Source organism: Neocloeon triangulifer, unplaced genomic scaffold (assembly GCF_031216515.1).
Source record: "Neocloeon triangulifer isolate White Clay Creek 2 clone unplaced genomic scaffold, ASM3121651v1 ptg000017l, whole genome shotgun sequence".
NCBI classification, from domain to species: Eukaryota; Metazoa; Arthropoda; class Insecta; order Ephemeroptera; family Baetidae; genus Neocloeon; species Neocloeon triangulifer.
In genome coordinates this window covers 3,389,892-3,414,298 of record NW_026775559.1, presented here as the reverse complement: position 1 = coordinate 3,414,298, position 24,407 = coordinate 3,389,892, and the positions used below count along the sequence as shown (strand labels likewise).

General features: G+C 37.7%; 2 protein-coding genes across 8 annotated transcripts; one reads left to right on the top strand and one right to left on the bottom strand.

The window, feature by feature from the left end:
* Window positions 1-598: 598 nt before the first annotated feature.
* Window positions 599-6,485, bottom strand: LOC132203325 (heterogeneous nuclear ribonucleoprotein 27C-like). Of its 7 annotated transcripts, none has more exons than XM_059631000.1 (12): window positions 6,318-6,485; window positions 5,660-5,728; window positions 4,780-4,820; window positions 4,538-4,704; window positions 4,098-4,284; window positions 3,596-3,678; window positions 2,742-2,843; window positions 2,236-2,374; window positions 1,979-2,020; window positions 1,763-1,912; window positions 1,203-1,393; window positions 599-1,026 (listed from the first exon to the last, which is right to left on the bottom strand). In XM_059631000.1, the coding sequence occupies exons 1-12, from the start codon at window positions 6,353-6,355 to the stop codon at window positions 901-903; spliced, it is 1,335 nt and encodes a 444-aa protein (XP_059486983.1). In that variant the 5' UTR covers window positions 6,356-6,485; the 3' UTR covers window positions 599-900. The 7 variants fall into 7 exon arrangements, with proteins under 7 accessions (XP_059486983.1, XP_059486986.1, XP_059486985.1 ...); XM_059631003.1 differs by having other exon boundaries at window positions 1,203-1,345; XM_059631002.1 differs by having other exon boundaries at window positions 1,763-1,897.
* A 236-nt stretch (window positions 6,486-6,721) lies between these two features.
* Window positions 6,722-24,367, top strand: LOC132203324 (chondroitin sulfate synthase 1-like). Its single transcript, XM_059630999.1, has 11 exons — window positions 6,722-6,857; window positions 9,238-9,661; window positions 10,281-10,865; window positions 21,142-21,282; window positions 21,481-21,607; window positions 21,806-21,963; window positions 22,023-22,274; window positions 22,434-22,622; window positions 22,736-22,924; window positions 23,021-23,362; window positions 23,583-24,367. Exons 2-11 carry the CDS (start codon window positions 9,386-9,388, stop codon window positions 23,793-23,795), a joined length of 2,472 nt encoding a protein of 823 aa, XP_059486982.1. The 5' UTR covers window positions 6,722-6,857; window positions 9,238-9,385; the 3' UTR covers window positions 23,796-24,367.
* Window positions 24,368-24,407: the final 40 nt, after the last annotated feature.

Below are 24,407 nucleotides of genomic sequence, written 5' to 3'. Positions count from 1 at the left end.
CTTGAGTCAAGGAGTGTGTGTGTATGTTTGTGTCTGCGTGTGGGGTGACCACTGCGGAACAAATTCACGAAAGAGTCCATGCGAGCGCGCGCTTCGGGACAAACAAACAACAAAAAATCTGCTTTCTACACAGCAAAAATCATCATCGCTTCTTACACGCAAGCGTGTCACTTACTTGAAATTCCAAATTCGTATTCATTTTATAAACATGATTGTTATCAATTACCGTAAGAAATTAAAATGAAGAAAAACAATAAGCTGTCAAAGCGTTTACACAAAAATATATCAACAGCAGAGAAAATAACCCTTAATTAGAGATGATCTTTTTCACAATATGTGTGTGATTCTTGATTAACAAACGAGTTTAATAACAGTTCACTTTTTCCCATGATTTGTGTGTTCTTTTTTTCCGATAACCATTGCCATCTCGCCCCTTATAATGAATGACTTTAGTTTCATCTTAACGCTTAAGATAGTATTTTACAATGCAGAACAGAATCTTGATCGTAAACACAAAAACAAATAAGTAAACAAAAGAAAAGAATTAATTAAAAAGCGCAGGTGGTTGAATGGTGCTCTCGTTTTTCTTTCTTTTCTCTCCACATGTACGGGACAAGTCTGAGTAACTGAATTAATAAAACGACCATTTTATCTATTTACATCAGTCAAAAAGCCAGGCCTTCATTTTTCTTACGATGATAATTTCTCATTACTTGTAATCATTAGAATTTAATTTAATTATTAGTTTAGTAGCATGATCTCTTTTTTGAATTCTTTCTTTCATCCTTAAACTCTTTTTTACTTATTTTATTCTGTCATACACTAAAAACTTTGCATCCAGTACGAGGGGGCAGAAGGGCTATGCTGCTGCTGAACCCGCGCCCAAGAGCCTCGCCCCTGTCACGACGACCAATCCGAAAACTCGAAATTATTCCCACCTGGGGGTGGAGGGTGGCCGTAGCCGCCACCGCCCTGACTTGCCGCATCCTGGCTGTAACTGCGCGCAGGACCGTAATTTGACGCTTCCTGGAAACAAAAAAAGGATAAAAAAAATTAATTTACTTTTAAAGAGAAGCGTCAAAATTTAATTTTGAAAAAATTTAAACTGTTTTCGGATTTTTTTTTTTAAATTTTGTACAGGATTTTACAATTTTTAGGTTTTGGTTCGTTTTTAAAATTACTTTTTATTCTAGAACACTTACTTGGGCATAGTTGCCCATGTTGTACGTGCTGGGATAGGAATTGTAGTCATTGCTTCCTTTTTGGCCAGAGGTGCTGCCTCCAGACGCCTGGCCGTGCTGAGCATTAGGGTTGCCGGGTCCCGACTGTCTCTGATACATGTCACCTGAAATCACGATTGATGGGCTGGCGTGAGTTGCAATTCCCTCGAGATCTTCAAAAATAGAAAGAAAGAGAGATTGGTTTTAGTTGAGAAATATTGCAGACGTTTGGGCACCTTATCTTCACAAAAAGAGAAGGTTTCCTATCGAGAGCTTTTAATTTACCCCAACAATGGCACATCTGCATGCTTGAATATGCAACAGATGTATGGCGGAAAAAGTGGGGATTCTAAGCAATAAAAATTGGGCGCAGTTTTCTGTTAATGCACAGTTTAATATGTTAAAGGACATCATTATTCTTAAATTAAAATTAATTCACCCATTTACTCTACTTTTTAAATTTAGTTTTTTTAAACTTATTTCTTTTTAGTATCAGTTAATGAATGCTCAAGAATTTTAATCTTATTTTAATAGTAACTCACCATATCCGCCATAGCCTTGTTGAGTGGGTGGTCCGCCAAAGTTTGCGCCCCACTGCGGTGGCAGCTGCTGTCCCTGGTGGCCCGGAGGTGCTCCCCAGCCCTGATAACTGCCAGGTCCGCCAGGATTGCCATAACCTTTGGAAAGATAAACTGCCGATTAGAAAAGTTAAGAGCGAGTCTGCCTCAAGTTAGAAGCGAGTGGCCAAGTCAACCTACCATTAACTGGCGGCTGGCTCGAGGGAGGGGGCCCCCAATGGCCTGAAACACACACCAGACAAGAGTCACATGCCATTCTTTGCCGCTGCTTTTTTATTTATAAGTCAGCTCATGCCGCAAGCCCAGTTGTTTCAGTTTGTTTTGTTTAGTAATTGTTATAGTTCCAACAAAAGAAGGAACGAAAGTAGTTTAGTTTTAGGGGGAGTGTTAGGAGGACAGTTTGCCAAGAAGATGTAGGTTGGATGCAAGCAAATTACCTGGGTAGCTCTGCTGCTGCGGTGGCGTGCCCCAGCCCTGGTAGCTCTGCATCATGCTGCCGTGAGGACCCATGTGTCCCATGTGGCCACCCATTGGGCCTGTCATTTGGCCATTGTGTGCGCCCATGTGTCCCATGCCCTGTAATATGAATGATTATGGTTAACAACTTGCTTTTTACGTAATTAGAAAATTTGGTCAAAATTTGTTTCGTAACCTTTACTAATGGTTCAGTTGTTTATTTAATGCTGTTTAATGATTTATAAGATTTTTTAATTTAGGCTGAACATCCTTCTTTGATTATTTAGATAAATAAATTAAGGCGTTAAAATGTTATATTGTCACAGAAAACAATTGTAGCAGACTCAAGCACCTGTTCTTTCCAAAAAGAAAAGGGTTTATGTCGAGAGAGCGTTATTTTCCCCCATTACTGGCACACTCCAAGCCATTTACAGCTTAAAATGCGTGTTTATATGGGGTAAGAGAGTCTTTCAAAGAAAATACTTACACCTCCCATGCCCATTGGAGGTCCGCCCTGCGGGGGTCCCCACTGGCCTTGGGGTCCGTCACCCATCTTCATGTCTCTGGGCTCCGCTTTTTTTATCTCAACCTGAAGAAGAGGGCAGGGTGGTTAGCAAAAGAGAGTCAGTAGACCCAGCAGGGAGAGTTTGTATTTTGGGGCGCGTCTTATCAGCTACTTTCGATTAATTAATCTCTTATTAGGTAGGCTTAACTCTAACGATTAGCCTTACAAACTAGTAAACAGCAAAATTCGTGAATAGTTATTTGGTTTCACTACAGAAATGCGCCGGAAACAGTAAGATGAAAAATAAATGGATAAATGGAGAGTTGCAATCATAGAAAAAAAATATTAAATGGGATAAGACAGTCAAAAAAATGTGTATAAATAACATGATATGAATAAAAAAAAATGAGATAATAACAATCAACATACAAGCAACAAAGAATTTTTCATAATTTGTATGTATGGACAGAAAGTTACATCAAAAAGTAGTTGATATAGAAAACGTACTTAAAAAATCAAGAGGCATTTCGTTAAAGCTAACCAGTTGCGCATTTCCTATCTATGTCCGAATTCAGGGCTACAGGACATCAACCACCACGCATTTGGTCCAAAGTGATAATTACACCACGAAAGGTGACATTGCGTGATGAATCTGGTACTATTTCGCCTGGCCAGATGGAATGAGCCTCATTTGGACACCAAACACAGGGAGGTCAACGTCTAAGCCACTTCAAGACACAAATGTCAAATGCTGTGAATTGTCTGCTCCGAGTTTTCTTTCTACTGCTGGGGGGTCGAGAGGGGTGGTGAAGGAAGGGCAGCTCTTAAAATTATACCTGTTTGCCATTTAGGTTGATGAAATGTTCAGCCACACAACGATCCACAGCTTCATCGGTCTCAAAAGACAAAAATCCAAATCCTATTGGTCAGCGAAGAAATATTTCTTTTAGTCTCCAGTTTGAGAGGGGTCTTTTGGAGGGAGGAGACGTTTTTTTATTTTTGCATTACATGGCACTGCTGCCCCATTATATCTTTCTATTCTTTTTTTGTATTTTTTTGCATAACTCTAAGACTTATCTTCTAGGAAACGTCAATAATGGTAATAATAGTAATAATGAGAGAAGTCTTAAAATTAAGGAGGCCAAAGGTTGAGCCGTCTCTCCACATGTATTCCGGACACGAACTCAATCTTGGCGTCTCTTGCGTGTGATTATAATAAATATATGTATAGTAATATATTTTAAACACTAAGAAACAGCAAGTGACATGCACAGTAAAAATAATATATATAGATCGAGATTGAGGGCGTGGGTGCGTGAGGGACAGTGGCTAAAATACCTCTCGACTTCTTCTTCTCCTGGTCGTACATGATGACCACCTCCATCACTTTTCCGAAGGTTGCAAAGTGATTTCGTAGGTCTGTTTCGGTTACATTTGACGGAAGGCCGCCGAGGAACACTTTAGGCCAGTTGATGTTTCTCTTCGGCTTCTGCATGCTCCTCGGGTTGCAAGGTTTAGGGTCGATCTAAAGGTTAATAACTCAAAGTTAGCATTGGGAGTAAATTTAAACCATAAATAACTTGATTTAATAATATATGTTTACAGGCTTAACAAATTTCAAATTAAATTAAATGAGAAAATTTACACTTTCAGTAAGATCTTCATATAATTTGATTTAAGCAAGAAACTTTATTATGAATTTCCATGAAACTTTTAAACAAATGGATTGAGTTGAATATTTCAACTGAAGTCCATTAAATTTTAGGCTAGGTTCTTACAGTTCGTCCGTCCAACATGTGGGGTCCATTGTCGAGGACGAGTCCAACGTTTCCGGGGTCAGAAAATGTTACAAATCCAAATCCTCTGGAGCGGCCAGACTCGCTATTTTTCATAACAACACAGTCGACAACTTCTCCGAAGCGACTGAAATACCGATGAAGAGATTCTGCAAAACACAGGAGTTGGTTCACAGCTGCAATTTTCCAGGAAGGGCTAATTTGCAAATTTTCAGATTTATTACCTTGTGTGGTCTCCCAACTGAGGCCGCCCACAAAGAGCTTCCTGTCGACAGAAAAACGGAAAGCGTGAGAATGGCGTTGCGCGTTTTGCTATGTGGGAAAATCATGCATGCTTGCCAGTGACATTAAATTCAGAGAATATATAATCGATTGAAATTGAATATTTTATTTTAACGGAGAGATAGAGAGTGAGCAGCGGCTTGGACTTTTAAAAAATTCGTGAAAATGTTAGCCATGAGTCAGTGAGTGGCGAGAACATTTTAAAATTAAAAGCATGAGTCACAAACTAGTGCTCAAAATAAAATAAATTATTCAAAATAAAAAATAAAACCATGGAAGCTAATAATGAATGTCTGCAAAAAAAAATCAATTTGTCCCCAAATTTTATGTACGATTGGAATCCAAACTGATTATGTTTTTACACTGGTAAAGCAGCATTAAATTTTGTTAAAGAAAATAATTAAATTATTTGGAACATATTTAATTTTTTTGATTGCACATTGAAATTTTTGAATTCACACGAGACACTGACCATGCGAACAACAAAAGCAACAATAACTAATCTGCGCAGTTTTGCTAAAATTAATATTGTACTGCCATTTCCAGCCAAAAGTTAATATAATAATAAAAATAAATGTGCTGGAATTGAAATAAAAACATAAGCCCTGCTCAGAGATGAGCGCCCTATTTATTGAATTTATTTAAATTAGAACAGAAATGATAAAAACAAGGCGACAAAACAAAGAAAAAAGCTTCAGAATGAATAATAAATTAAAAAAAAATGGATAGACCGAGATTGAGATTAGTAGTAGAGTTGGAAAAAATTTAAGTGGAAGGTATAATATAATATGAATGGCAAAGTCATGATCGTGAGGTACTAACTCATGGTGCAATGAGAGTGCGGGGTTGTTTCTCCGAGAGATGTTGTCGCCACCGAGACTGCCCATCGGCCTGAGAGCGAATCGAAAACAAACGAAAAATACAAGCAAGAGTCAAAAGCAAGGTCAACAAGGGCCACTCGCACTCTCACGACTCCGTCTCAGGAGCGCCTTCGACCAATTAACCACGTGGACGCTCGTTTTGTATTGATGATGGCTCTCCCGTGTGTGTGGTTCGCACACATAAATACAAACAAGCGGCCGCCATCGTGACTGTGCGGCCGCTCGGCGGCCGCCGGTACGGCGGCCCGAGGCCACGCTCCCGCCGACGGGGCCCAAAAGTCGGACCCAAACTGGCGAGAGTTGGTGCCCCGGGGCCGAACATGCGGCGCCGACGAGGCCGAGCAGTCGGAAGCATGGTTCGTAGCGTGGCCGCTCTTTAGAGGCCCGGCGGCCGCCGGCCGGCCGCCGAATCGGTGTGATTCGCTCCGGAGCCGGCTGGGGCGGCTGATTAGGGCTTTCAGAGGCACGGAGGCGGCTCGGAGGCGGCCGGAGAAGGGTTTAGGGGGCTTGTTGTGGTCGGGCATGGGGGGCGAAAACGGCGGCAAGCACGCTGCGGCGCCGACGGCCGCCTTTTCCGGCGATTCGCACCGCCGACTCACCCTTTTTCTTCGCCATCCGACTCCACTTTCATCCTCATCTGTGAAAGCGACACCGTAAGATGGAGCACTCGAGTCCGTGCCGACAAATTCGAACAAAATCACACCCCACGTTGCAGTATACGAGATGAAATGGCGGCTTCCAAAGCAGCGACCCCAAGCGGAAATCACGCGACAAACGCAGCTAGTCAGTTCAAACCCCTTCCGATGACGAACCTAAAAAATTGAAAAATATCATTCCCAAATGGATGAAAAATCTTTTCCTTTATTAAATTTTAGGTTTTCTGTGTACAGAGTTGTCAAAATTGGGGAAAAATCTTGAATTTGTTTTACGTAGTGGACAGGGTTGTTGAGTCGCAGTGACCTCTGTGGCGCCAAACCCGAAGCTCGGAGCCGGTCGTGCTCGTCGTGCACACTCGCAGGTAAAAGCAGTGCGAGTCAAGAATTCCGCTGGCACAGAGCAAAGGAATAGCTGCGGCGCTTTGATATAAATTTTTATTTTCTCAGCGACACGCGTAATTGGAAGAGCAAATATTTCGCCAGGTAAACAACAATTTGCGTACGAATCCACGTGTTCTCTTGGTTTCGCGCGTCAATTTAGTTTTATTTTCCTTCTCGGCAGTTTTTTGTGCTGAGTCTCGAGTTTTGTTTTATAAGGGGAGATTATGGTGCCGCTGATTGAAGGTCGCGATTGGACAGATCAGGTGTTGCCTCAGCTGCAGCGCAGTACATACTACCTGATCGAGAGTTGAACCTGAATTAGAGTTCAATTCAATTCAGCTTGAAAAACTGCAGAAGGGGCACAAAATGCTCAATTCATTAAAGTGGTTTTAGATACACTTTTAATTTCACAATTCTTTTCCTTATAATTGAACAGAAATGACGAGTCAACAGAAAATGAAATCAGAAAAATTCCAAAGTAAAATTTATGACAAATTATTATATTGTCAAGCAAGGGTTCAATCAACTAAAATTAACTTTATTCAATATAATTTAAAAAACTTTAATTTAATCTTTAAATCATAGCAATTTGTGACTGTCTTCAGGTTTTAACATGTTTTTATTGAATTTAAAGATTTTTCTTAATTAAAAGTTTAAATTGACTTGTAATTTTGTGCTATTTTTTTTATTGTTTAAATTTTTAAATTTTGTTATATTTACCAAAAAAATTATTAATTGTCATTTATATTTATAAATTTTATCAATTAGCTTATGCAACATTTTGTTTTAATTTCTGGCAGCCGCGCAGTCTGAATCACAGATCACGCGATTTGCGAAAAATGCTGAGCCAGTCCTGATGTGCAAAATCCGACTTTCAGCATCGCCAAAAACGCATCAGCAAAATTCCAAATTGTCTTCCAATCGTTGCCCCATTCCAAATGACACACCTCTGCTCAATCAGCAGATTGCCCAGTTCGAAACCAAACAAATTTATTGCTGCGTTGATTTAAGTTTTTAAACAGCAACGAATGTCTTGAATGTTTTTTCTTTGCACGCGTAATTTGAGTTGGTATCGCGCAGAATGACCCGAATGCAGACCGCGACCAAACCAAATAATCCCACGTCCCATTGATGCAATCACGCTTCACTAGACGCACGCACGCAATGGAGAAAAAAATTATTGCTTTCCGCCCCATCTGAGGCGAACCAATATTTATCTACCTGCCTTTTTCGGCCAAAGCACAAAAGACTGCAGACGCGATGAACGCATCCTGCTTTTTTCTTTCTTTATTCACGCACGGTTTCTTTTATTCTGATAGTCCCCCTCTGCAGGGCTTTGTATGAAAAGTATACAGGCAAGATAAAATGTAATATTTATTAATGTGACAGCATTGCGCACACAAACCATAATTTGGTTTGAAAAAGAAAAACACTAAAATTGTTACAATAAGTTCGGACGAAATAAGTTATTTATTACGACGACGATAGAAAAAGTCCAAGAGCTATTTGACAAAAAGAAAATTAAAAGTTTTTGTCAGTTTTTGTTTTGGTAGTGATTTCATCTTATAACTTTGGGGATTTTCAAGAAAAAAAAAACAGTAATTCTAAGTTTTAATAAATTTTTTTTTATTAATCGCCCAGTATTCTCCACAACAAATGCATCTATTAAAAAATAATCATTTTTAAAAGTTGTACCGTTATGCTAGCATTCAATTTTAATTATAAATATTTAAAAATAATGCTTTCACTTTAAATTATTATTTTTAAGTTTTTTTATTTTATTAATGATTTTAAAATTCAATTATTAAACCTATATTTTGTTATTCTTTTAAATATGGTTATCAAAAATTAAAACTGTAGTAGTTTTATAAAGATGTTTGCTACTATTGAAAGTTTCACAATTAAAATATTTTATTTTGTTATCATAAGCTAAGTTTTGAATAAGAAACATAAAATATTTCGTCATGAAAAATAATGGAGACATAAAATTGAAGAATAAAATTTAGCTCGTTCATTATAACGTTAAGCAAAAGTATAAAAATACAATTATATGTGATTTTTAAAAAATCATCTTTTTTATTTCTGTTAATTTCTCTCTTGTAGTTGTAAGTGAAAATTTTCAATATTGAATTTACGGATGATGGCTGATGCAGATGCATATGGGTGGAGAATGCCTGGTTTATATTGATACAAAATAATTATTGAAACTCAACGTTGTTAACAATTGTATATCAACAATCCCGTTTGCTCTTTCATTTTTGACTTGATTTGCAAAGAATAAACAACAATGGTTGAATAAAAAAGTCCACCAAATTCAAGAAACAAAGTGGCTGAAAATAAACTCTTTGATGTTATTGCGGAGAAAAAAAATACTCGATTGTCTGCATTGATTTGGAGTGTCAGCATCCAACGGGTTGCCCACGCACAGTACAAATCCACTTCCACTGTCATTGCGCTGCTGACTGAATTTTCGCTCCAACAGGTGGGCGGCGCCAGCGGCTTGTGGCGCTCCGGAGATATTGTTTACCCTCTTGGAGTTTTGGTTGAGGGGCTGGCCGGCCGGTGCCGAAGAGGAGGGAGCGCGATGAGGGCGCTTGGGGCCGCAGTGGCCAGGGCGTCGTCGGCCCGAGATGGAAGGTCGAGAGCAGATGCTCTATAACCACGTGGCCGACCTGAAGCCGAGGGGCGCCCTGCGGATGGCCGCGCGCCGGCCCTCGTCCGGCGAGCGGCGCTGCCTCAGGGCGGCCGCCTCTTTGCTGCTCGGTGCCTTCGCCGGCTACCTCGTCGCGGCCCTCATCGCCTCCACCTCGCAGGATCAATTTTTGTGTCCGGCGAACGGCCCGGACGGTCTTCGGATGGACAACTCTACCCTGCAACCGGAAGAACTCATTTTGGCCGACTTGAAGGTTAGATTTAATATTGTTTTAATAATTACTCCTTAATCAATATTTTAATTAAACCTTCTTATTTATCATATTGATTGTATTTTACATACAATTTACTGAATTTTACTAATTTACTGCTAATTTATATACAACTAAAATATTTATCTTAACTTGTAATTTGGTTTCCTTTGTAATTTAAATTAAAAAAATGTGTTCATTATTTAATTATTCTACCGGTTCCATCACAGATTAACTGTAATATTTTTATTTTCATGTGCAGCGATTGCAGAAGCTAAAAATTTTTGGTATCTTTTTTTATATAATTAAATTTTACATTTCCTAGGAAAAAACCAGAAGTAAAATTTTTTTCAATGCCATTTTATATAGTTTCTTCAGTATAATAAAAAATAGCAATGTTTTTAAACATTTAATTTCTGATCGCGGTCTCGCGGTGTTGAATCTTCCAAAGTTTTTTTTAATTTTTATAGAAAAATCATTCTAATTAAAATATTTTTATTAAGTTCCCTATGCATTCATATGAACTCACACGTGCTAACAGCGTGCTAATTTTTTTTGCATAACTTTTTTAAATTCCTAAAAATATTAATTAAAAAAACGAAATTTTAAAAATTGTTTGCAGGGCTTGCACAACTCGAGCCAAAGCCTGTTGTTCGTTGGCGTGATGACAGCCCAGAAGTACTTGGACACGCGCGCCAAGGCCGTCTACGAAACGTGGGGCCGCGAACTGCCCGGCCGAATGGCCTTCTTCTCTTCTGGCACCTCCGAGACGAACCAGAGTATTCCGTTGGTGGCTCTGCAGGGCGTGGACGACAGCTACCCCCCGCAAAAAAAGTCATTCCTCATGCTCAAGTACATGTACGAGCACTTCGGGGACCACTTTGAGTGGTTCCTGCGCGCCGACGACGACGTCTACGTCCGCCCTGAGAAACTGGAGGCCTTCCTCAGGTCGATCGACAGCCGCAAGCCGCAGTTCATAGGCCAGGCGGGTCGCGGCTCGCAAGAGGAGTTCGGCCTTTTGAGTCTTGAGTTCGACGAGAACTTCTGCATGGGTGGCCCTGGAGTGATAATGAGCAGGGCCACCCTGGCCAAGGTGGCGCCGCATGTGTCCTACTGCCTGAGGAATTTGTACACCACCCACGAAGACGTTGAGCTGGGCAGGTGCGTCCAGAAATTTGCGGGCATCCCTTGCACTTGGTCTTACGAGGTGAGTCGAATTTATTTTGCTCCTTTTGTGCAATTTTGTGTTTTATTAAATTGCAACAATTTTTTTTTTTTTACAAATTGTGACTTAAAACAGAAAATTTTTATATTTTATAATATCACAAAGAAATATGTGATACAAAACACGTTTTTGGGATTTGTAAAACCATTTTGAGCACTTTTTGGTTTTGTAATGGATTCAAAATTTTTTGTAAAAGTTTCAAAGTAAATGATAGGTAAAATCTACTTTTTTAGGATTTGGTAGCAATTTGCGTGGATATTGATTATCATAAAGGCAACTGCTGCCCATTCAGGCATATTAATATGCACATCAATGCACATATTACTTCAAAATTACACTTTTATAATTGGGAAGAGAACAAAATATCAGAATTTTACAGGATTTATGTTTACAAAATTTGTTTATTCAACAATCAGTGGCTATAATTTTTTTTAATTGAAGTCAAAAGTTTGAATCTTAGAAAATTAATTCAATGTTTTTTGAAATCCAGTGTTAGCATTCAATTTAAGTTTATATTTGAAATTTATTTTTACAACAAACATTATAGAATAATTTAAAGATTAATAAACAATTTACTTACAAAAGCTTAAAAGATTGGAAAGTTTAACTTGTAAAAGTGCAATTAATTCTTCAAATTGAGCTGATTGAAGAGTAATTATTTTACAACGCATCTTCTGAAACCACTTTCTCAAACCGCGCATCTGCACTTTTCCACCCGCCCGCGGCAGGCTGCACAGTATATAATTTACAACTCTGTTGTAACGAAAGGGAAGTTAAATATTATTATATCACTCAGAGTGCGTAAGTTTTACGGTGTGTAAAACTCTCTCTTATTTGTCCTGGTTTGCTCTCTATTTGGTACATCTCTCACGGCTCGTTTCTCGAAGCTATTGTCGGATTTAAACAGCAGCATCTTTTTTGCCTCTGGTATGGCATCTTGCCCGTCTGGCGATTGTTTCAAAAACAGCTGCTCTCTTTCTCTACTCAAAGCCCCTCTAATCCCAAATGTGCGATCAAAATTCATGGAGCGTCTTTTATTGTTATTTTTTTTTTCATTTCATCAATTGGTCTCACGTGTGAGCTCCACTCTCCGAAATTCCACTTATAAACACTAATCGGCAAGCTGCCGTTCGTCTCATCTTCCTCGCAGGATAAATATAACGGTTCGGTTACGTAAAACTCGCGCGACTCGAGATGTTCTTCTTTCTGCATTTTGGCCTCTGCTATAAACGAAATGATATACCGTAATTCTCTTTGGGTCAGCAGCTTCGCACTTGATACGATCCGCCACGTGGTCCATTGCACAATATGCGGTTTAATTAGGATTTCTAAATTTAAGTGCGCGCCAGCAATTTCTTTTCGCGTCTTGGCTTCTCTATTGTGTTTGAAATTAAGGCTAATCGACGCAATGAGCTGGCACTGCTGGCGGTGGATAATCATGAAATTGCTGGGCGAATTTAAAATTTAATACTGGAGAAAGGTAAAAATTTAAATCATTTTATAATATTTTGTATTTAATTTTAATTTGAAGCTGTGCAGACAAATTAATTTAATACAAAACCACGTTTCTTATTACTTGCATGTAAATAAGAAAAACAGATGTGATTTCATGTTTCTCAATTTTAAATTATTTTTTCGTTTAAATTTGATTAAATGTCTGCGAATTTGTGATAAACCGCGACCAATCCTACGCTGCAAGGACTATAAAAATTTACTATTATATTTCTGGCCACAATTGATAAAACTTATTGGGGTCTCGGAGGCAGCAGAGCACTTCAAAGAGCGTTTTGGTTTGATCGTTGTTGTATCTAAAATTATTTTTGTTGTATTACTCAACCACTTAGCTCTCGTTTTATTGCTTTTAAAGTGCATCGCCCAGTGCCAAACGAACAGAAAATGTATTTCAAAAATAGAGGGAGGTGTCTTTCCAACGTATTTTTATGGCATGCTCGACTACACATGCGAATATTTGCGTGGCATATTATTGTCTAATTTCTCGGCAGCGCCCACAAATGTGACAAAACACTGCAGCAATCCATTTAAATGCAAATTCAATTTGAAACGAAACAACGGTCCAATTTCCACTCGTGTGGGTTTTTGAATTTTCAAATTCAACATCCAACGAAACAAACAAATACGATAATAAAGAAAAAACGACACTGCGCCCATAAAACGAAATATGCATATAAAAAGCTGCCTCCATCGCTCACCGCGATCTGGCCAACATGTGGTTCTTTTTCTTGTGAATTATATCTCATTGTGCGGCTTCCCGTCTCTCTGACTTTCTTAATTTGTTTAAGATCCTTCCTCTTAGTGGAACAGGAAAATGCACGTCTTCGAAGCGAGAGATAATCTAAACAAGTCTCACACGTGTTATTTTGCAGCCCCACCCGCGGAATGGAGGTTGAGCGATTTATTTATTAACTGGGAATTAGTGAAATTTATTCCCAGAAGGCTGAGATGAGTCTGAGCAGAAGGTCCCACGAAGATCGGTTGATGCGCAGGAAAAATTATCGCACGGCTGAGCGATTTTTTTCAGTCCGCTCTCTGCGAGTTCGGAAAACCCGTGCGCGCTGCACAAGGAGGCTCTTTATTTTATTAGCACTCACGTCAATCAGGCCATCAATTAAAGTAACTACTCGACTCTTGTTTAAATTTGAACGCGAGCGCGCATCAGCATCTGGGACGAGTCTTGCTGATATCGCAGTTGGAATTTATTTCTTGAATTTCATTTGCATTTTGGAACAAATATATGGGATGAGCCAGACGTTTTTACGAAGTCATTTTTTTCCAATTCAATAGATGAAGATGGGAAAATCTTTATTTAATTTAATTTCTAAATAAAAACGCATTAATCAACAAATTTAAAATAACATCTCTAAGTATTCATCAATATTAAAGTTTCCTTTTCATGTCACAAAAGAGCCGAAAAAAATCGATTTCTGTTTAATTTTCTTATAAGAAATTTCAGTTATTTTGTCAAGTAATGGAATTCAACCATTCTTATTAAAATAATCAACAGAGAATCATTAAAAATTCATATTTTTCTCTCCATCGCAATATATTTTCACATTTTTTTAAAAATAATTTCTAGCACCGTCGCGCGCACACTAAGAATATTATTTTATTCTTTACACTCTTCTCGCGCCGCTTCTCCCCCGCAGTGGCCGCAGTCACAATGATTGAAAAAAAAATTAAAGGTCAAGCCCTGTAATTAGAATTACTTATCATCTGGCAAGTTGACTTTTAGTGAGGGTAGCCGGATGATTTATCTCGGCACGCAATCATCCTCAAAAAGGCCCTATATATAATTATACCGCCCCGCTGCTTCTCTCGCTCCGCCGTTCCAGAAAAAGCTGGAAGCTATTTGAAGGAACACGGCTGAGCAGGATAAATTATTGCGTGATGAGAAAAGGGATGATTGAAAGATTCGGCTGGATTTACAACCTCGGCTGTTTCAATTCTCTTCCGTTGCCAACCGCGACGACAGAATAATAATATATAATGAGTAAGGAAACCACCCGCGCCCAAATTGCAAGAGACGCGCGTTGTATTATTGTTATTTGCACTATACGCACACACGTGCATGCGTTTATATGTGTCTGCCAAATATAATTCGGTCTGTTTATGCCATTATGGCGTGTGTGATGCGCGTCGATTATTTGGTCTACATTGCGTCAGACGCCCTTCTGCCTTTTTGAGCCGCGGCCGCAACGCCTTTCCTGATGCCGCCGCGGCATGCAAATGGATAATTTTCGGCATCCTCAGCAAAAACGACTCTTTGTCTAGATGCGGTGGATTTTTTTAATAGAAGTGTGAAATTAACGTTTTTAAAGTATATTATATTGATTGCATTTGTGCAGTGAGTAGTGAATCGAAATTTTAATAGTCTTTAATCTTTAATAATTAATGTGTAGTACCAACTATTATCTATCAAAAACTTTTATTTTAAAGTATTTGAAAATATATTTTATTTTCCAAATAAATTATAATTTAAAATGGAACTTTGTGAGAGAAACTTAACAATTTTAATACCTAAGTTAGAACTTTTTGCTCCTAATAGAGAGATTAAATTTTCATTAAAATTTTACCAGCATTTTTACAACCTGTCCTATATATCCTCCCAATTTTGTACCGTCTCTCGCACATTTTTACAGATAATGAGCACTGCTTTTCAACCTTAATTTTCAGTAATCTGTGACGTGACACTTAAAATGCCGTAAATTCAAAAAATCTTTGTCACTATCACAGCCTTCCTTAATAAAAAATTTTCTCATGTCTCGCCACTTATTGGCCAAAATTTTGTGTACTGGGATAATTTTATTGCTGATTAACCCGCGTCACTCAATCGGACCTCCAGAATTATTTGCCAATTTGAAGTTGAAGTCTGTCCATCTGCCTGCAAGTGAAGCTGCTGCATTTCAAGGCCCTTTCGGTGGCGCACAAAAGAAAAATCGCACACGACCGAGATGGTCTCTTGTGATGCTCGACTCATGCCTATCTCGCATTCTCTCTCGCCGCGGCAATTCTGCAAAAAGTGGCCATGAAATGAGAATTTCGTATTTTTTATTTTTTACCCGCGCGCTCTGCGGTCGTCTGCCCGGTATTATGAGATAAACTGTTGATAAAATTCTGCAGCTTTTATATAGATTGAATTTCATTCCATGCCATTGTTTTGCTGCAGAACTGCTGAGGAGTTATACCTGTTTATATTTCTGCGGGAAAATTTTCTTCTCTCTCGAACAGAAGCGAAACGTTTTATTTTCGAAGAACGCTGGAAATCAACTTAGAAATTATTAGTGTACCTTGGGAGGTTTTTTATTAGTGAGAGACTAGACATGTTTGTACCATAAAATAGTTGTGCTTTTACCTGCTGTTTTATTTAGTGCCCCACTTAGAGGCATAATTTGGTAGCTCAGATCGTGGATCTTACTTTTATGGTACCAATTTTCTTTAAAAAGGGTAGAATTTTATTATGAAGATGCAGGACGAGAGAAAGACAGAAAAACGCACAAGGATGCCTCGGCGTTCGAGACGTTATTCCTGGAAGACCTTTTCTTTTTGTTCTGTTGCATTTAACAAGGTATGCTCCCGAGATGACACACGCCGATTTTGTTGAAAGTTGGTATGCAACTTGCACTACCCTTGGGTGTTCTGGAATGGCTATCAAAAGTTGCCCAATTTCACAAGGGAGGGTAGTTTTCATTAAAACGCATGTTAAAAATGATCAAATGTAGGCAACAAAAGCGTCCTCTGTGTATATAAGTTGCCTACATCTGATTTCTCCAATGTAATTCAAATTACATGGAGTTTAAATGGCAAAAATTAAACAAGGAAAATTGGGCAAAAATTAATGACCGTTCTGGGGTACCAATGGGTAGTAGAAGTTGTGCACCAATTTTCATTGAAATCGGGGTGTGTCATCTCGGGAGCATACCTTGTAAGTCGAGTTTGTAGGCGGTTCGTTCCACATGTCCAATTAGAGTTTTTATATAATATGATATTTTTACAATAACAAAAGGTTAAATTGGTTAAATTCATAATTTGTTTCACAATATAGTATGGTACGTATAATAAAGTTTGTATTTTATTTATTTTATATTATAATTTAAAAATTACTTGCATCATAGCTGCAATCAACTAATCACCTCCATATATATAATTTTAGAAACGACCTTGCCCCTGATACGCACTTTTATTTTCCTGTTAAATCCAAATATTTTTAATTTAGAATTTTAAGAAATGCTAAATAATCCAATTCTTATTTTGTCTCTTCCGCTTCAAAACTATAATGCTCTTATTACTGCTTCACAACAAGACATTTTAAAGTTTGACAACTTAAATAAAATAAATAGAGGGTCCCTATGAAAGGCGTCCGGTTAAGCCTCTCATTTATTGCGTGTATAAGAGACAGGATATGATAGCATCTTTTGGCCTAGCTCTCGGTACGCACACTTTTGCTTCTGAATATAATTGCAAATTGAAACGTCCAACTCAGACAAATAACCAGCGGCTTGAAAATGGCGCGTCTTTACTTTCTGTTTGATTTATGTCGGCAGACAGTTTACGTTGAGAGTGACGTCGTGCGAGGCACCCACACGCGGCGGAATCTGTGCAAAATGCTCGCAGACGACCCGAGATCGATTTATTTGGAGCCTGTCTAGGTGACGATACGAAAACAGCACATCGCTCTCTATCTTTAGATCGGTCTGCATTGAAACAGGAGGCTTGTGTAACGAGAGCAAAGAAGTGAAAAGTGAGAGAGCGAGTGCATCGTGTCAGCCGCGTGAGCACTACTTTGTTTACGCCGCTATTTCGGTCTGGCTCATGAGCCGCTTGCACGCCGCTTCATTTTTTCCTGAATGGTTTATAGCGTTCGTTTTGGACTCCCAGATCGCTTTTTTATATGCAGCTGATGGAGTCTAACTTTTTCGGTTCAAAACTCTAGATGGTAAAAAAGTTTTCATTCAAGCGTTTTTTACAACAACATTTTTTTAAACTTACTCTCAATAAAAAATAATCATGCTTTACTTCTAGTAAATTTATTTGTTTATTTTTATTGAATAATCTTAAAATTTCTTTAAGAAAAGTGACCTTTTTTGTTTGTCCTTGTTCGACTGATTTTAAATTATTTGCTATCATCTATTAAAGTAAAACAATTTGGAGTTTGCTTTCAATTTAATTCCATTGAAAATTGGTTAATTTTCTTGAAATTATTGAAACTAAAAAGCTTTTAATGATCTTTCGACCTTATTGCAAATTTCTTCTGTTCAAAATTGAAATTATATTTGAATGAAAATTATCGTCTTCCATTTTTACTGATAAAATTACGGCTTATTGACATGTGTGCTTGGTCTCCGCCTCTATGCATGTGAGAGAGGCTGGTTGACACGAAAAGTCAGTGGAGCGCAGAAATTTTTACTGAAAACCGAAACCTCACATAATAAACGATATTCGCTGTGCAGCAGCTTTTTCTGAATAAATATGAGGGACTGTCAGATCGGATTTCCTCTCCTTTTTGTATCACGATAATTCCTCTAGCCAGCGAAAGCCCTTCGGCACTGACGAAACTGCGGCATCAACGTTCCTTGGAGGGACGCGTCATAATTTATAGGACAGAAATTCTTGCGGCCGGGTGCGATATTATTAAATAATGTCATACAAAGGGGGACGGGTTGGGGTTAAATGGTCTCTTTCGGCGACGCGCCCGCGCTATTTAGGCACTTCTTTTCATACGAAAGCCATAACTTTTCATGAATGAAACATGGTCGCTTAACATATTTTTTCAGACGCAGAGCACTGTAAAAGAGATTTTTGAATGACAATGAACAAGGAGATCAAGTTTCACTTTTTTTAGGCATTCACAGCTGCTTTTGACCTTTCTTTGAAAGATTTGATTTTGATATAAAGAGTTAAACAAAAAAAAAATTTGTGATATTCATGCAAAGTTGCGACGAATGAAAAAAAAATTGTATATACTTTATTTTTTTTCATAAATGTTCACATCAATTTTAGAAAACATGATTTACAATTCTTCTGATCTCTTTCCTCGCAAAAAATATCCGCGTATATATACAATTAAATTTTTTTTTTGGAGTAATTTACAATTTAGCCACCAGTTTTTAAACCGAGTTCTAATTATTTTTTTAATAATTATCTCATTATGAGTCATAATTCCAATAGCATTGTTTTTTTATAAGGAGTTAAATCTAAAAATAGTAAATAATAGTTAATTATAATAATTAGTCAAATTTAGCCATGCGGCACGAATTTGTACCTTAATGGGAATTTGATTTCACTATCCGCAGGCAGCATAATTTAAAGTGTATAAATATATCGTTTTTAACGCATGACGCCTCAAGCATAAATTATGCACATTTTCTTTCCTACTCCGCCCACGCGGCTGGTCCTTTACGTTTTGAAGAAGCGTCGTAACTCCTGGAAAATAAATTATGTATATATAATGTTGTTGAGATTCCGCTCTGGCTCATGTAATTAATGTCTGACGGTGGCCGCCGGGTGCTCTCTTTGGTGCTTTGATGGAAATCAGAAACCAGCGTGCGCGTGAAGTGCAAAGATATAAGTTTAAGTAAGTGGTATACTATCTTTATATACCAAGAGTGAGACCATGCAGATCGCTTTTGCAGAAGTAATGAGGCTTTAAATTATTTTCAAGGAGCACTTCAATTTCATGGTGCTTCTAAGTAGGACCATAATAGTTTGTCTCATATTCTCGATTTTTATATTTTTTATATTATAAAAAAATCTATACAAATTGCCAGAGTATAAACACAAATCCAAAATTAAATACATTTTCGCAGCAAGATAATACAGAGAGAGTGAAAAGAGTAGGTAACAACTTATTGTGAACACTGCAGAATTACTTTATTGAATGCGATTGAATGAGGAATAAATAAAAATAATGAAAATCTTAAACACTTAAATTCAAGATTTTTTTCTTTTTCATAATTTACAACATGATTGGTTTTGGTGCTCGCCCTGTTTCTTTGCCTAAATTCAAAATCACTTTTGGGTGTGCCTGCAGCCTCTCCTTGAACATTTATTATTTAGCTGCTGACTGTGCCGTTTTTGTCCATACCACTAACCAATTCGTCTGCTCTTATAATGCTTTTGTTCCGATGCGATTATATTGAATTGTTGAATATTAGGTCATGCGTGGTCGAATGATTGCTCTGCAATTGTTACACTACTTATTACACACGCACTGCTGCAGATCACGTAATACCCATACACATAATTTAGCGGCAGTGCAAGTGTTGAGGCCGAGCGTCCAGCACGTCAGTAAAGAAGGAGTTGGCAATCAGGCAATCAGAGTGCGATTGTAATGACCATGCGGCGACCTCACCCCTCTGCTCTTGCTCTCTCGCGCATTATGCTTTAAAAAGAGACTAATGCTAATAATGCGCACAAGTATATGCTTAAAAGTATTGCATGCTTATTAATTAGTTAAGGCAGTCCAGGTTTAAAAGATAAAAGCAAAATACTCGATAATCAATCAATAAAAGGAACTTTTAAATAAAATGAATACCAATAAGCAAATATTACAAAAAAAATAAAGAGTTCATATAATTAAATAGGCCGTGATCACAACAGTTAATTTTATTTTAAATGTTAAACTATCTTAAAAATTAATTCTTCATTAAACTTCAATATTGTATTTGTTTACTTTTCTTTATAACTAGAAATGAACCTTTTTAAATGTAATTTCATATTTTTATTGTTATTCCAAATAATAATATCTAGTAAAAAATGCTTTACTACATTTTCAATTATTTTCAGCTGTTAAATTGGTTTAAAAATAAATTTTATCATATGTAAATCATTTTCAAGTTAAAGAAGGCTGCTAAATGATTCTCAAAAAAGTTATTGATGGATCAATAAGATTTGCATGATTTGAAAAATTATTATTAATTGAAAATAAATTCATTTTCATTGCGTATATGAAAATCTCAATTAAAAATATTTCTGACTTATTTTATTTTGCTCCTCTCCTGAATTGAAATGGTGTATAATTAATTACAATTAAAATTATTAGCATCCGTATTCAATTCTCACCAGCCAAGATTTTGATCACGCTGGGAATGGGACCATGCGATTGCGGTTTTTACTTGCAGCTGGTCCCGCAAAAAAGCTAACTGGATGGCATCTGGACCAATAAAACAAAAGTGAGATGCATGCAAATCACGCAAATTGCCGCCTCGCCAGGCGCGCAATAAAAATAATTTCCATAATTATAATGTTCTAATCCAACTTCCGTTCCGCTTATTTGAATGATTGCATTCCAATTGAGAGCAACAAGTGCTTCGACTGTTGCATCTCTGAATGGAGAGAAACTAATGAATGGCCGGCCATGTGTCGCATCTATTCATTCAGAAGCTATAAGACATCCTGCCAGATACATTACACAAACTTACAAAGTTGTCCTTTTCCTGGGACGACCACAATGGCATGGAGATAATCCAATAGCAAAGAAGGAAACTTGTTGTGGATTTTACTAATAAATTATATTTTGTCTTGCGGATGTCGTTCTGCCAATTCTGTGAGTGGAAGAATTAGTCATTGTATATTTTATATTATAAACTGCAGTTAAAAATTTTCAAAAAATAATGGAACTTTGAGTAGTGAAAATAAATTAATTTAATCATTTTAAATTTGTTGCAATTTTTTTAATACAATATCAAGACATATAAAAATTTTTGCATGGGCTCAAAGTGATATAATATTATTTTTTTTCCAGATGCAAACAATCCTGTACCACAACTCCAGCGGCAACCAGGCATTCACTGGCCGACTGAAGTACAAGGAGGTGCACCGGGCCATAACTTTGCACCCTGTCAAGCAGCACAAACATCTTTACAGAGTACACAACTACATGAGGGTACGCCCAAACGAAAAACACCTCTTTTGAGAGAGCGACCTTTGTTTAACTACCTGTCCTTCACGCCACCTAATTATTATTCTAGTCACTGTTTAGTTACCTTCTCTATAATAAATACTTGGTTGTTATTTTAATTTACTTCCTGAAGGCTTCAAAAATTGTATTTTTCTTTAATTATTTGGTTTTTTGATCTTATAGTCAATGAAAATAAGCGACCTGCAGCAACAATCTCTGAATCTTCGACGTGACATTGGCCACATGTCTGCGCTTCTAGGCGACCCACCACCGGCTCAGAGCCAGAAATACAGCCCAGAGACCATAATGGGTGCGTTATTATTTTATCACACATTTCTTTTTACTCCACACCGCCGTCACTGTATTTATATATTTAACACCCACAAACACGTGTCGTACATACGTCCGTCGTTTGCTCTCAACTTTGCTAATTGCGCTCTAATAGCGTCAAGCGCATTAATTATGTATTTTTTTTTATGAGCCGCTTATCTATGTGCTTTTTTAACAGGCCTGGCTCCGAGTTTGCTGAAGTTCCAGCCTAAAAGCGTGACTGACGTCATTCCTTGGGAGTTTTTCACGAACGCTCTATATTCCGACAAAAACGCTAACCCCAGACGCAGGATGGAACTGCCTCTACGAGAAGGGTTGGATGATGTAGTCAGAGAGGTGAATTTGAAAATTATTGCATAACAAAATGGAAAAATAAAATTTTTACAAATTTGCAGGTCATGGAAATGACCAATGCCTTTTCGAGGCAGCGTGGTCGGATTCTCGACTTCAAAGAGGTGCTCTACGGTTACCACCATGTTAATCCGATCGCTGGACAAGAGCTCGTGCTGGACATGCAGCTCGTGTACAGAAAGTACAGAGGCAGGAAAATGACCATCCCTGTCAGGAGGCACACATATCTTCAAAGAGCCTTCAGTGGTCTCAGCATTAGGGAAACGGTCGACGGACAAGACCCACCAAAAACGCAGGTATTTATTTATTTTTATTATTGTTGTTTATTTGTCCAAATTGCTACATCACATTGGTTACAATCAATTTTAATTTTTAGTTAAATAATATATTACGTTTGAAATATTAAATAGCTATGTTGTTCTGATATGTTTTATAATTTCTTTTATTTCATGCAGGAAATTGAACAAAGTAAAGAAAACCTACAGGCTATAGCTGGGGGTGTTTTGGGACCAGCATATGCCCTAGTCCAACAGCCAGAACAGCGCGTCATCCCAAACCCAGCCAAAGACAAGCTGATTACTTTCCTAGTGCCACTTTCGGGACGACTCAAGACTTTCCACAGATTTCTTTCCTTGTATGAAGAGGTAACATTAATTGTGGAAAAATTTCAAATCTAAATTACAAAAATTAAAAAGAATGAAAAGAAAGTTTTTTTTTAAATTATGAACTTTAAAATAAATTTTATTTACCCTTTCAGATTTGCATTCAGGGCAGACAGGCAACCGCCCTTGTGCTTGTGCTCTTTCCCAGTGATGAAGTGACAGAGACTGTTGCCCTGGTCAGGTCCATCCAGAAGAGACACCCAAGTGCAGCTATTTCCATTTTGCCTGTTTTTGTGCCATTTGCCAGAGGAATGGCACTTCAACTCGGAGCAGCTCATGTCCAGGTATTATAAATTAATATTAAATTTTATCCTCAAACGTATCTATCATAAGATCTCAATAGTTTGATAAATTAACTAAAATAACTATGTAACTTTCAGGCTCACAATGAGGACACCATACTTTTCTTTGTAGATGTAGACATTGTTTTCACTGCAGCCTCCCTTCAGAGGATACGTCTGAACACCATTAAAGGCAAGAGCGCCTACTTCCCAATTGTGTTCAGTGAATTTGACCCTCACGTCGTGTACGGAAACAACTCTGACAGTCAATCACGGAACCACTTTCTCATCAACGACAACACAGGCTACTGGCGGAATTACGGATTTGGAATTGCCAGTGCCTACCCTGCTGATTTAAACGTGGTTGGTGGCTTCAACACTGCCATTAAGGGCTGGGGAAAGGAGGATGTCGACCTTTTTGACAAGTTTGTCAAGAGCAAGGTAAATTTGTTAACACACCTTCAAATTGTTAAAATTGCTCACTTAGGTAGCTAAAGTCTTCAGTTAGGATATTCGATTCCAAAATATAACTTTGAATTTAAAAGGCGCTTTTAGATTTAAAAAAAAATTAAAAAAAAATTTTTTTTCATTTAGTAAATAATTATTTTAATGACTTTTTTAAATTGTATTAATCTGAAGAAAATTTAATTTTTTTTTACAGATTTCGGTATTTAGGGCAGCTGACCCAGGCATGGTGCATGTCTTCCATATAGTCGAGTGTGACACAAGTCTTGACCCACAGCAGTTTGCAATGTGCCAGGGCACCAGAGCCAACACTTATGGAGGAAGTATGCAACTTTCGAGGATTTTGGACAAGTACCCCGAGATTTTGCAAATCGCCAACAAGAACAGAGTTGCAGCTGTTGCATCGTAAGACTTTTCAATCTCGTTCCAACCACCAAAATGTAATACTTGAATCGCGGACAATTTTCCAATTGAAAACCAAGGCAAGACCAAACTCCATGAGTACTTATCATATTTGCGATTTTTGCTGAGAATAGAAAATATTCCAAAAATTGTGCCTTGCCATTTATAAATTTACAAAAACGGAACATGTTCTTTTCAATACATAAAGAATTAAGACTGACGAGTGCATTTTACGTACGAGAGAGAGGATGATTTTAATTTATTTTCGTCAAAATTGCGGATCTTTCTTATTAATTATCTTCGTGGCTGTGACCAAAGATGAAAGGTGAAAATGTGTTTGATCCGAGAGAGGTTTAGAATATGCATTGATTTATAATAAACAGTGATCGAATTATTTACCATGTTGCCTTGCCATAGCGCTGCAGCAGGTGCGTTAAAAAAATTATATCGTTTGCAATAAACATTATCAATGAAAGTAATGATGATATTGAAATATTCTAATCTGCTGTGCCTTCCTACGATAAATAATAAGTAATAAAATGTTATGAATTCCTATGAATTAGATAAGTTGTTTCATTTAACAATAATACTTACATTGAAGGATGTAACTTTTCCTCAT